Source organism: Nuphar pumila, chromosome 4 (assembly GCF_984573655.1).
Source record: "Nuphar pumila chromosome 4, dmNupPumi1.hap1.1, whole genome shotgun sequence".
NCBI classification, from domain to species: Eukaryota; Viridiplantae; Streptophyta; class Magnoliopsida; order Nymphaeales; family Nymphaeaceae; genus Nuphar; species Nuphar pumila.
In genome coordinates, this window is record NC_143252.1 from 111713396 (window position 1) to 111725961 (window position 12566).

General features: G+C 34.9%; 1 protein-coding gene across 1 annotated transcript in view; it reads right to left on the bottom strand.

Annotated features, from left to right (window-relative positions):
- The window catches only part of LOC149840589 (uncharacterized), a 39156-nt gene extending 32151 nt beyond the window's left edge, over nt 1-7005 (bottom strand). The window contains exons 1-2 of the mRNA XM_090004480.1: nt 6406-7005; nt 3848-3898 (exon numbers count right to left, since the gene is read on the bottom strand). Of these exons, the coding sequence (XP_089860606.1) occupies nt 3848-3898; nt 6406-6840 (486 nt within the window). The 5' untranslated portion in view covers nt 6841-7005. The remainder of the gene's footprint in view (nt 1-3847; nt 3899-6405) is intronic.
- Between the last annotated feature and the right edge of the window lie 5561 nt (nt 7006-12566).

A 12566-nucleotide genomic window follows, 5' to 3' on the forward strand; every position in this document is an offset into this window, starting at 1 on the left:
GGGGTTGTGCCCCTCCCCATCCTCTGAGAGAGGAAACAAGGAGCGGGGAGGGGGACAACACCCCTCCTCCGATCAAAATGCAAGGGGAGGGGCTGCGCCCCTCCCCGTCCTCTGAGTGAGGGCACGGAGAGCGGGAGACTGAGAGAGAGATGGTTAGGGATTACCTGAGAGGTGACCAAAAAAAGGGGGAAGGTTTCACCGGCGACAGACGGTGCACGAGGTCATCGGTGCGACAAGGGTTCCAACATCGGTGGCCGGAACACGTCGAGCTGGAGAGAGGGCTCGAAGAAGGGGAGGCTCATCGGTGAGACGGGGCTCCAGAGACTGAGGGAGCCCGAGAGAGGGTTCGGGGAGAGAGAAGGCGTCGAGCGTGGCTGCCAGTGTCGGGTGGTCAGAACACGAGCGAGAGAGGGGGAGAGGCTTCGCCGGTCCGGGTTTGCCGGCTATGGGTGGGGGTGGTCTCCGACACGAGATTGTCGGCGAAGGTGGGTCTCCGGCAGGCGAGGTGCGCAAAGGGGGGGGCGGGGGGGGATTCGGGCCTGGATCCGAACTTTTTTTAACCGAGTTTTACACATAATGAAAGATGAGACAAAATTGTAAAAAGTCTAATTATTTTAGGAAATAACAAAAGAATGGATAATAGAATAAAAATAGAGCGGTAAAAAAGCTAAAACATGACAATAAGCAAAAAGATAAGTTTTGTATCACTCGAGCAATTGATCATTAGTAACAGCATGCTTAAAAAGTTACCAAAAATGAGAAATATGATGGAGGCATGCAATGTATCAATTCTTGAACTTTTTTCCGTGGAAAGCCAACTCACAATTGTTTACGATTCAGTCCTATACAAATATAGATGAATGAAACATTTACCTGGATAACTTGGTAAATTCTAATTTGTGGTAGTCAGAATCTTTTTAGTAAGGGAATGGTCTCCTTATTGAGGATTAGCCGATTAGGTATTCTAATGTGGTGATGATTACCCTGTTTGCATTTAGAGAAATGACCAAAACCAAAAAATGTGGGGAGAAAATGTGACAAACTGCTGCCTGTATATGTGCATTCTTTTCAGTTTGTTAGTTGCTGCATTTCATATTCCAGTTCTACTTATGCAATTTTACATGGATATGGTGTAAATAACTATATACTAAAATGGTAAGACCATGGTGTAGTTGCAATCGGATATATGTGAGTGATTAAGCTGTTGACGTGTAAATTTGGAAAAGAAAATCCCTTGGTTTATACTCATGGATTCCAACACCCACCCTCGTTGCTGGAATAATTTTCTAAGAAGGTCCGAGTTCTACTTAGGTTGTTCAAATTGAAGAACCATATATATATATATATATAATTTTTTATATTTTTGCCGCACCCCCGCACCCAGGTTTTTTGAAAGTGCCGGATCCCCGCACCCATGTGACATAGTCAAGAACATGTTTTTAAATCGTCCAATCGCAGTGTATAAGTGGATTTATAAAGACTTCAAAGTAAACGACCATGCTGGATGCATCCGTCGAGTCAAATTAATGAAATAAAACTTGTGCTTATGGGTTTTCGCTAGAGTATGCTACTTTAGAGTGTAGCCAATCTTTTCCACACACAAACACACATATAAGACCACTAGAATATGTTAACTGGAAATATGTGAATGGAGGGTGAACTAGGCAGTTCTAACACTTTATTTGCAAATCCAACCCTGCAGATGTATTTTCGATGAAAAAATGTGAGTATGCTTGAATATTTACGAAAATTCTGAGTCATTGATTTTCAAGCCTTAAAAAATTCTTCTTATGCATCATAATCGGATGATCCGAGAGTCCTTTTCTATATAACCAAGCATCTAGATCACATCCGTACGGCAGAATTTAAGAAAAACATTAAAAAAAAAACATGAAAATCTCGGTTCATACTCCAGTTCACATATTCTAGTCTATGTTACAGTCAAATAGGCTTGTGTCACTGATGACACATGTCAGACTCGTGTCTTAAGCACTGGCAGTTTAAAATTAGATTTTTTGAAAAAAAAAGGTCTACTGTGATACTTGGAGAGAGAGAGAGAGAAAAAGGGAAATGACGTGGAAAGAAAGAAAGAGAGAGTAGAAAAAGTAGATGACATGTCAGAAATGACATTTCATTCTTTTCACTTATTTTTATTTAAGAGAGTAAGAGAAAGTCAAAAAAGTAAATATCCTTTTTTCATTTATGTTTTTTTATTAATCACATAATCTACAATATGATTTATGAGAGAGAAAGAAAGAAAGAAAAAGAGTCATCTCAATCATTGTCAAATGTGTTTTTTTTATTAATATCAATATGCTTTCATAAGTATTAAATGAAAAAGTCTTTTCAAAGAAACAATAATACAATATATATATATACATGTGTCACAGGATTTTACTTCTGAATTTTTTTTTGAATTCGTGTCGCATACGTGTGCGTACCCATATCATTGTGACATAGATTTTAGTGTGTGTCTATATATATATATATATATATATATATATATATATATATAGAGAGAGAGAGAGAGAGAGAGGGAATGGGGATTGTGCTGCCCCTTTTTTCGTTAGGTCACGTTAGGACCCTTCAAAAATTATAGTTTTATGTGTTTTATGATAGATCTGAACCGATAGATGTGTTTATCATTGCTTATTAATTAAGAAACAAGTTTTGTTTTGAATTGGTTTGATGTAAAAATGTGAATATTTTATCATCAAATTTTAGTACAATATCAACTATTTATTTTTTTTACCTCTTTAAAATACACATCTGAGGATACAGATGCTTAAGCAAAAACATGTTTTCTATTGAATAAACAATGATAAACACATCTAACAGTTCGGATATAGCATAAACTACTTAAAATTATGATTTTTAGAGGGGCCCTACCGTGACCTAATGGAAAAAGGGGGCAGCAAAATCCCCATTTATATATATATATATATATATACAGAGAGAGAGAGAGAGAGAGAGATGGGTTAAAAGTTGCTACAATAGTTTGTATGTACAAACGACTTAGCAACTTCCATTTTATTTTTGTCCAATTGATCCCATGGATGTATCTACATGTTTTTATTGGGAACCGGCTTTCTAGGGTAAGCTAATCCAAATATTCAACCTTGGAGTACCCTCCATACTAGTTTAACTTAAATATATTTGAAATTCCTAAACTAGAGGTATCAATAGTCCTATCAAGAACCTGTCTCCAGTCTCCACCCTCCAAATTGCACAATTTAACTGGACAAGTTCTCGAAAATCAAGATACGTACCATTTTTGTTCGGTTGAGCTGTATCTAGCAATCTCAAAATCAAAAGAAAAGTGACAGTAAAGGGAAAGTTGTTCTATCTTTTAAGCGCCTGTTTTCGCATAGTCCCCTCCATTTAAACTATGTCACATAAGTGTGGGTGCAGATGCGGGCACGAAGGGTGCAACACAAGTGTCACAAAACTCGGGTGTGTGTGAGGCTGCAGACATATATATATATATATATATGTGTGTGTGTGTGTGTGTGTGTGTGTGTGTGTGTGTGTGTGTGTGTGTGTGTGTGTGTGTGTGTGTGTGTGTGTGACACAGAAATGGAACCCGGTGCGGTTGACTGCACCTGACACTGCGGAAGCCGTGTCATGTGTGTTGACCTTTTAGAAGAGTCCGTGTTAAATAGCATTTAAATTATATTTTAAACATGTTTTCTACATAAAACTGGGTTGAGAAAATTATGGAGCATTCTTTTTTAGCATAGCCCCTCCATATAAATTATATTTTATGTCAATGCCATTGAAAAAGAGAGAGACAGAGAGAGTCCATACAACTGCAACTCTGAGCAAGAAGTTGGTCCTTCAAACTTACATATAATGTTGGAATCATTGCAACTACCAAGCTTGTAAATGCTATAGATGTCTGCAAGAAAAGAAAAGGTAGAGCAACCAGCATTCAGTTTATAGGGCTAAATTTTATTTTCAATGAGTGTGTGGGTGTATATAAGAATACATATAATACACACACATACAAACATAATCATAGATAAATACATAAAAATATACATGCATATCCATACATATGTACGTACTTGTATACATACATGTATACACACACACAAAGAGAAAAAGAGATCCACATACACCGCAAGCATCACATAAGGAAATAATATGCAAACAAATTTAGAAATATTCAATCCACATCCAGTAATATGTTGAGTAGAATTACAATTTATGGGATTTTCTGTCTTCAGCACTTGTAAAGCCACAACATACAGGTCATATAGGTATCAAATTCAGTTTCTGTTCTAATATCAAAAAGAAAATAGTTAGAAGAAAGAGGAGATTCAGTAGCCATATTTTGTACATACGTTTTCTCAAATGCATACGTTACAAGAATACCAATCACAGTACAAGAACTTAAATGTCCAGGAGATCCATGAGGAGTACTTGAAATAAGGAAACAAAAACATAATATGCTCCAGAGTGAGAAGCAATAGCGATTATCATACAGTTTCATAAATGATGGAAGAATGTGTGAAAAAGGTCATTCAGGCAACTCATTATATCAATTCATGGATCATCCCCACTCTCTGTTCCCATTAAAGCATGATGACATCAAAGGGGAATTAATACAGCTGGCCAAAAATAATTGAGGATATAGAAATTCATAGAAATTTATAAAAATCACACAAGCAATTGCATCTAATGAGACAAATGACATGCAGTTCTACAACAGAAAAGATGATGGAAGTCGATAAGAAATGATTAATCAAGAAAAGTCACCTTCCAAACTAAATGCATAAAAAAGCATCCTTCCTCTCCTGTTCAGCCATTAATCTTTTTCAAGTAAAGCTTACTTATAAAAGCAAAAATATTAAACTAAAGCTGATAGTAATGGATTATAGCCCCTAAACAACCTTTTGAAATCAACTTTTCTGTTCTCCGTACAAATAGTTGAAAAAAAAAAACACAAACTTTTCATAGAAAGGTTCAAAGTTTGCAAATGCATAGATAATGAGTGATCCAATGATCAAGCCTAGACGGATTGTGCCCCGTGTGAATTAGTAAGTACTGTTCCACATACATGCTTCATAATCTAAAATGCAATTTTTTACTATACAGTATTTATACAAAGAAAAATTTTACAGACATGGCTAGTTATATTTGCTTTTCCGAGTGTAATACATGGTTGATATTGGAGGTCCTATACATGTAAATGTACTAACTTTTATAGCTGGAAAAAATACGTGATGGGACATGTATCAGGCTAATGTCTAATGAGTATTATTGTGCCCATGATTTTTGAAGTGCTTGTGTCAACATACTATGGAAACAAAACAAAATTCCCTGCTTAAACATATGTATGATACAAACTCATAATTAAAGTAATCAAGTTTGTTTTGAAAATGTTTCTTGTTCTTGCAAGTTTTTTGGTCTTCCCAGTGACATCCTCACTCCAATGCTTCGAAAAGGAAATTCCAACTTGCTAAGATATAATAACTGTCAAGTTGTTTTAGTTTGCAAGAGTTTGATACCATTCACAACCAATCACTGCAAATAGCAACCTTGTGGCTTCATAATAAACAAGCCTTGGCTGATGTTGACAATCCAATTTCACCAAACTTGTTGACAGTATTTCGTTGCAATTACATCTTACCGTTCTGTTTCAACTTCTTTTTTACTCCACTCCTCTTATCTTATATTCCAACATTATCAACAACAGCTTACTTATGTATTAAAGCAGATAGCTAGCCTCTGGCACCCAATTTAGGTGCCATTCCCTTAACATCCTAGAGATCAACCCAATCATAGAAGGAAAACTAACTACAACAGAAATGCACCAACAACCACATCCTTCGAATCTCAAGAAGCTTCGTGACAATGGTACCATCATGGGTAGCAGAACTTAACCATGCACAATTGAACTCAACAAACTCACTGAACAAGTCTCCAACATTTGAAGAGAATTATGGCAACTCCATCCACAATTATCATGCAATTCAATCCTCCACAAAACAAAACTAGAACACAACCAGCTCCACGCACCCCGACCAAATATATTCATAATTCGTGTCCCAAAAAGCTTGCGACTAAATGGTATTGAATCCTATGAACCCAAAAAAAAAGGAAAAGAACAACTACCAACTATGAAGTAACCAAAAAATTACTGATTCACAGAAGATTTAAACAATCCCACAAACTCAAATCCCATCAAAAGCGAGCATGCAACAGTATTGAACCAACTAAGCCAAAAACAAGACAACGGGAGCTTTCAACACTGAAAATAAGCACGATGTCACCACAAAAAAGGAAAATTTTGCAAAAAAAGACATTTCGTGGCTTAAGAACTGCCAGGTATTTTTACCAAAGAAATAGAATATGAAAAGGACTAAAGAAGCAGGAAGGGTGGCAAAGGAACTCATGTACCGTGCAGGCCACAAAAGCCAAGAGAAAGAACGCCTGATCGCCAAGGCTCAACCGAGACGCGCTCAAGTAAACCGGCACGTTGGGGCGGCCGACCTCCACGGTGAATTTCCTCTCATCAGAAACCCCGATTTCTTCTTCTCCTTCTTCGGCGCTCGCCCTCGAGACAACGTCCGCGTTTTCTCTGCCATCTGAAGATGGGTTCTCCCCGAAACAAAAAGCCACCCACTTTACCGATCGGCGACTCGAATTCATGGAGAATTCTCCGGCTGAAAGCCTCAGAATTCCGGTCGAGAAACCCGTTTTCAGAAGAGGACCCCTTCTCTGCCTCTCTGAACTCGAAGACCCATCTCGTTTGGGGGGGGATAGTGAAGAGTGGTGGCTATGGTAGCTCGGCGATACTGATATGGATGGTGTACAAGGTACCAACGAAGGCATATCGAGAGAGAGAGAGAGAGAACTGCTACCCAGACAACAGGATTTTCCCGATCAGCATGGTGAGCGAGAGAGAAACGGGAGATTCATGGGGGATTATGGGTGAGGCACACCCGCATCCAGAGAATCCCGTGGCTACATAAATGAGGATTCGATCTTCTATCGGCAGCCACTTTGAAGCATGTTGGACGACTCACGTAGCAGAGAACTCTAGCTAGGAATCATTGGTGTCAATATTCCGTACACTCGATAGTACAATTCTATCGAATTGAAATTAGTGCAAGCTCTATCGGAACGGCTGCAGGTTGGAGAGTCCGACGCAGCAAATAAAAAAATCAGATAATAACCTTATTGTACAGCAAAAAATGACGTACGCCACGAAATGCCTTGTAATTTTTGTTATTCTTCTAGTGACTAAATTCGTAAATATTTAGTTTTAAAAAACAATTTACCCTTTGCCCATATAAAATTTCAAAATATATGTGAATTTTTTCTCAAATATGTGATTATTTTTTACAAAATATTATTTGTTCTCAAATTTATATGCATTTGATTAGATGTCGAAAACTTACTTTTTTATAGTTGCTGAAAAGCTATGTAAATTTTTTTTTATGAGTCAAAATTAAAAACTCCTCTAGGGTGTCTATTTCTGAGTTTCAAAATCATAATAGAAACATGCTCAAAAGACTAAAACAAGTATAGTTGCATCTTTTATGTCTTTAACATGCTTTTTTCGACTACTTGCACTGAAAATCAAAAATAAAAAATAAATAAAAAAGCGATAGATCGCAACTTTAGCTTTTCAATGCCACCAAGATCACCCTAATCTAATGAGTAGTTGAAGAGAAACGTCCTTTAAAAAGATAGATCTTCGATTGTTTCAGTCTACAAATCATGTTTCTATTTTGGTTTTGAAATTAAAAAATGGGAATCCTAAAGAGATTTTTAGTTCTAACTTAGAACTGAAACATTATAGGTATGTGGCTTAGTTTTCCACAACAACAATTACGCCTTCATCCCAAAACAATTGGGGTCGGCGATATGAACCAACAAAGAAAATCATTATGGGTCTTCCACATGAATCCTTCTCCTCCATTCATTTCTATCCAATGCCATGTCCTCGGTGAGGTTCAAAGCATTCATATCCTTTCTTATCACCTTCATCCATGTCTTCCTAGGCCTACCCCGACCTCTTTTAACTAATATATTTTCCCATTTCTCCATCCTTCTAACTGGAGCATCATTAGGCCTTCGTCGAATATGTCCAAACCACCGTAAACGATTCTCTCTCATCTTATTTTCAATGGGTGCAACGCCTACCTTCTTACGTATCTCCTCGTTCTGAATCTTATCTTTTATTGTATTTCCACACATCCATCTCAGCATACGCATCTTAGCTACACTCATTTTTTGAATATGATGTCTCTTGGCAGCCCAACATTCCGTACTATAAAAATGTGTCTTAGTTTTTCATCGACTATAAAATGTGAGTTTTCGATGTTGAATCCAAGAGATACATATCTGAGAATAGATTATTCTGCAAAAAATATATGTGATTTTTCTCCTAAATATATTTGATTTTCTCCTATATATGCAGTTTTTCTCCTAAATATATATGATTTTCCTCTTATATATACAGAGTTCCACCCATATATGTAATTTTTTTCCTGTATATATGGAGTTTCTCCTAAACATGTGATTTCCTCTTAAATATGTGATTTCATCTTAAATATATATGGAGTTCCTCTTATACGTGTGATTTTCTCTTAAATATATGCGGAATTTATTTTATATGTATGAATTTTTCTCCTAAACATGTGATTTTCTAAGTTTAACTTGATGTCTGCACCTATTTTTATACAAAGTTATGAGGTATATGCAACTTAGTAAGATATTTGTGAAGTTTCAAGGTTTGAGTTTAACAAGATGTTTGCACTTATTTTTATGCGAACTTTCTCATTTTTATATGAACTTCCTCATTTTATGCTTATATTTTGTGTGAACTTCATCATTTTATTTGAAGTTCTTCATCCTAGCATATATTTTATGTGGACTTCCTCATCCTCGCATATGTTTTATACAGGCCTCCTCATCCTTACTTATATTGAATAGTTTATCTTTCAGAAAATAGTTTTTCCCAATCACTTATTAGATCAAGGTGATCTTTATGGAATAGGAAAGCTAACATCCTAATCTGTCATTTTTCTTTTTGCATTTCTTTTAGATTTCTAATGTAGGTGGCCAAAAATATCATAGAATAGACAGAAAAGATGCATCTATTAGGGTTATTTTTTAATGCCCATTCAACATTTTTCAATGAATCAGGTGTCAATAGAAATGTATTTTTGTATATATTTTTATTTTTTAGAATCCTTCATTTTGTGAGTCAAAACTCCATCTAAAGATAGATTGTTTGGTTGTTCAAATCTACAAGGTATGTTTTTATTTCGGTTTTGGAACTCAGGAACGAAAAACCCATAGGGGTTTTCAGTTCTAACTCAAAACATGAAAGTTATCCTCCTTTGTTTTAGCTTTTCAATGACTATAAAAGCAAAAGTTTTCAACATCAAATCAAAAAGATACAAATCTAATAAGAAAGATTGTTTTGTAAAATAGTCACATGTTTGGAAGGAAGTTTGTATATGCAAAGGATAAAAAGGTTTTTTTAAATCAAGATATTTGCAATTTTGGATATTAAAAGAATATCACAAATTATGAGTTTTAAAAAAATGTGTCAAATTAGCCGTATAGTAATATCATTTTTCATTCAAAATTTGTGAAGGTGGTAGCTACATAGCACTTTTCAAGCTAACACACTTTTGAAGAATTTTTCCATGTATTACTTAAATTTGATGCATTATTCATAGTGTGTTCTACATGAAAAATCATATTTTTCATCAAAAAAATTATCCAAATGTCATTCCTAGTTAATCGATTATACCGAACACATTTGTATGGTCATATCTAAGTAATACATGAGAAAAACCTTTCAAAAACACGATTAGCACAATGGTTAACTAGAAAAGTGGTTAGCACCAACCACTATATTATATATATATATATATATATATATATATATATATATACATATATATATATACATATATATATATATAGAGAGAGAGAGAGGTGCTTAATGATATATGCTTAATGGGTTTTTCATATTTTTTTGTTTTATTTTTAAATTCAGACCATAAAGATGTGATCTATGTACTAGATTTTATAAGGATCGCCGCCTGTAGTGTTCGATTATGACACATGAGTGGGTTTTTATAAGGTTTGAAAAAACAATGATCTAAAATCTCTGTAAATATTTTAGGCTTCAAATTTCTTTTTTTTCATTAAAACATATGATTCACTTGTCAATTCCTCATAAATCAACCATGCCCAACACATTTATGGGGTTGAAACTGCAAAACAAATACAGAAAGAGCAGAAAAATCCATTAAGCACCTACACTCTACTATATATATATATATATATATATATATATATATATATATATATATATATATATATATATATATTATTTTTGAAAGGCAAGTTGAGGTTAGATAGACCCCCTACAAGTTATACAACTATACCATTGGGTTTTGAACAAGCAACGTCCCAACACAAGGTGACTTGCACTAGTTGTTCCTACCAAACAAGCAGAGCCCCCTGTTGGTGTGTGTGTATACATATATATAATGAAAACCTACAAAATGGACATGATGCTAATGAATTTTTTTAATTTCAAATATACATATGTGGGAATCACTTATTGGAGCAATTGATTTCAATGCATGGACATGTTTTTATATGGTTTCAAAAAACAACTTACAATTTTGATAAATTTTCAAGGCTCCAAATACTATTTTTCTATCCAAAATGCATGATCCAAGTGTCGTTTTTTAGTAAATCAACGATGTTGAATTAGAAAAAATACTGAATATCCAATTGCATGTTTCATTTAGCACCATGCTAATTTTGTAGGTTTTCATTTATTTGTGTTTAACATTAAATGAATTAAATCTTATGAAAATAACTAAAATACCCTAAAAAATAATGTCATTTTTTTAAATACAAAGTTACTTCTTGAGGTAAAAAGGTAACTTTGTTACTTTTTTTGGAAAATGTATGACTTTTCAAATTAAAAATACCTATAATGCTCAAAAAGTAACCATACATTTTTAATCAAAAAATCAATTCTTCAAGAGTATTTTGGTTATTTTCATAAGGTTGAATCCATCTAATGTTAAACACAAACTAGTTTAATGTTAGATTAAAGAGAGAATTGAACATATTAAGCCCCATTTCTCGTTCTACCACGTTCTGCTTCATAGGTTTTAAGTGTTTTATGATAGATCTGAACCGTTAGATGTGTTTAGCTCAATTTAGTGGGAATAGACTCTTGGATCATGTTTTTTGATGAAAAAATATACTTTTATGAGCCAAAAAAATCAAGTACCTTCATAGCCATTGATTTTTTATCATCAAAAAAATCTGTATACAGATCAGATTCCAGCAATCCAAAAGTCGATTCTCACTAAACAAAACCTATAAATCACATCTACGGTGTTAGATGTGAGAAAAAAACTTAAAACTAAGATTTTTGAAGGGACCTAATGAGATCTAAGAAACACATTTCTTATATATATATATATATATATATATATATAGAGAGAGAGAGAGAGAGAGAGAGAGTTGAACATATTAGGCCGCATTTCTCATTTCCCCCCTTTTGATCCATAGGTTTTAAGTGTTTTATGATAGATCTGAATCATTAGATGTGTTTAGCATGCTCGATTTAGTGGGAATCGACTCATGGGTCATGTTTTTTCAAGGAAAAAACATGTTTTTTTGAGCCAAAAAAAGGGGTACTTTCATAGCCATTGATTATGGATTACCGGAAAAACCTGTATACAGATCAGATTTCGACGATCCAAAAGCTGGTTCCACTAAAAAAAATCTATAGATCACATGTATGGTGTTACATGTGACAAAAAATACTCAAAACTACCATTTTTGAAGGAGCCTAACGAAAAAGGGGGGCTAAGAAATGCATTGTCTTGATGATTGCTATATATATATATATATATATATATATATATATATATATATATATATATATATATATATATATATATATATATATATATATATATATATATATATATATAAAGCTGTACGAGCCCAGCGATGACGCTCGTTCATCAATTTGCAACTGTTTTGGGTCATTAGCGGTGGTCACTATCACTGCCAATGACTTAGGCAGGAAAAAGTATTTAGTGGCGGTCGCCACGCTGCTAAATGCTATTTTTTGCAAAATAATAATGCTCTGCCACTGATCTTGTGCGATGAAAGAAAAGCATCCACTAATAATGGACACTTTGTGCCTCGCCTGTTATGCCTGTCACTCTCTCTGAAAGCTCAATTTTTTTATATTATACATGAATGGGGCTGACCCAGGCCTGGTTTGGAAATTTATAAACCAGACCCGAGTCTCAGATCTTCTGGTCCAACCATAATTGTCTTTTATTTTTTACAGAGAAAGCTGGGGTTAGGCAGACCCTACCAGTTATACAACCATACCATTTGGGGTTCGAACTTGCAACGTCCTAACACAAGGTGACGTGCACCAACTACTCCTGCCAGACAAGGTCTCCAACCTGAATTGTTGACTGAACCAAAATCTCAAACCAGTATTCTTTCCAATCCGACGGAGTCGCAGCAACAGATTCTCATTG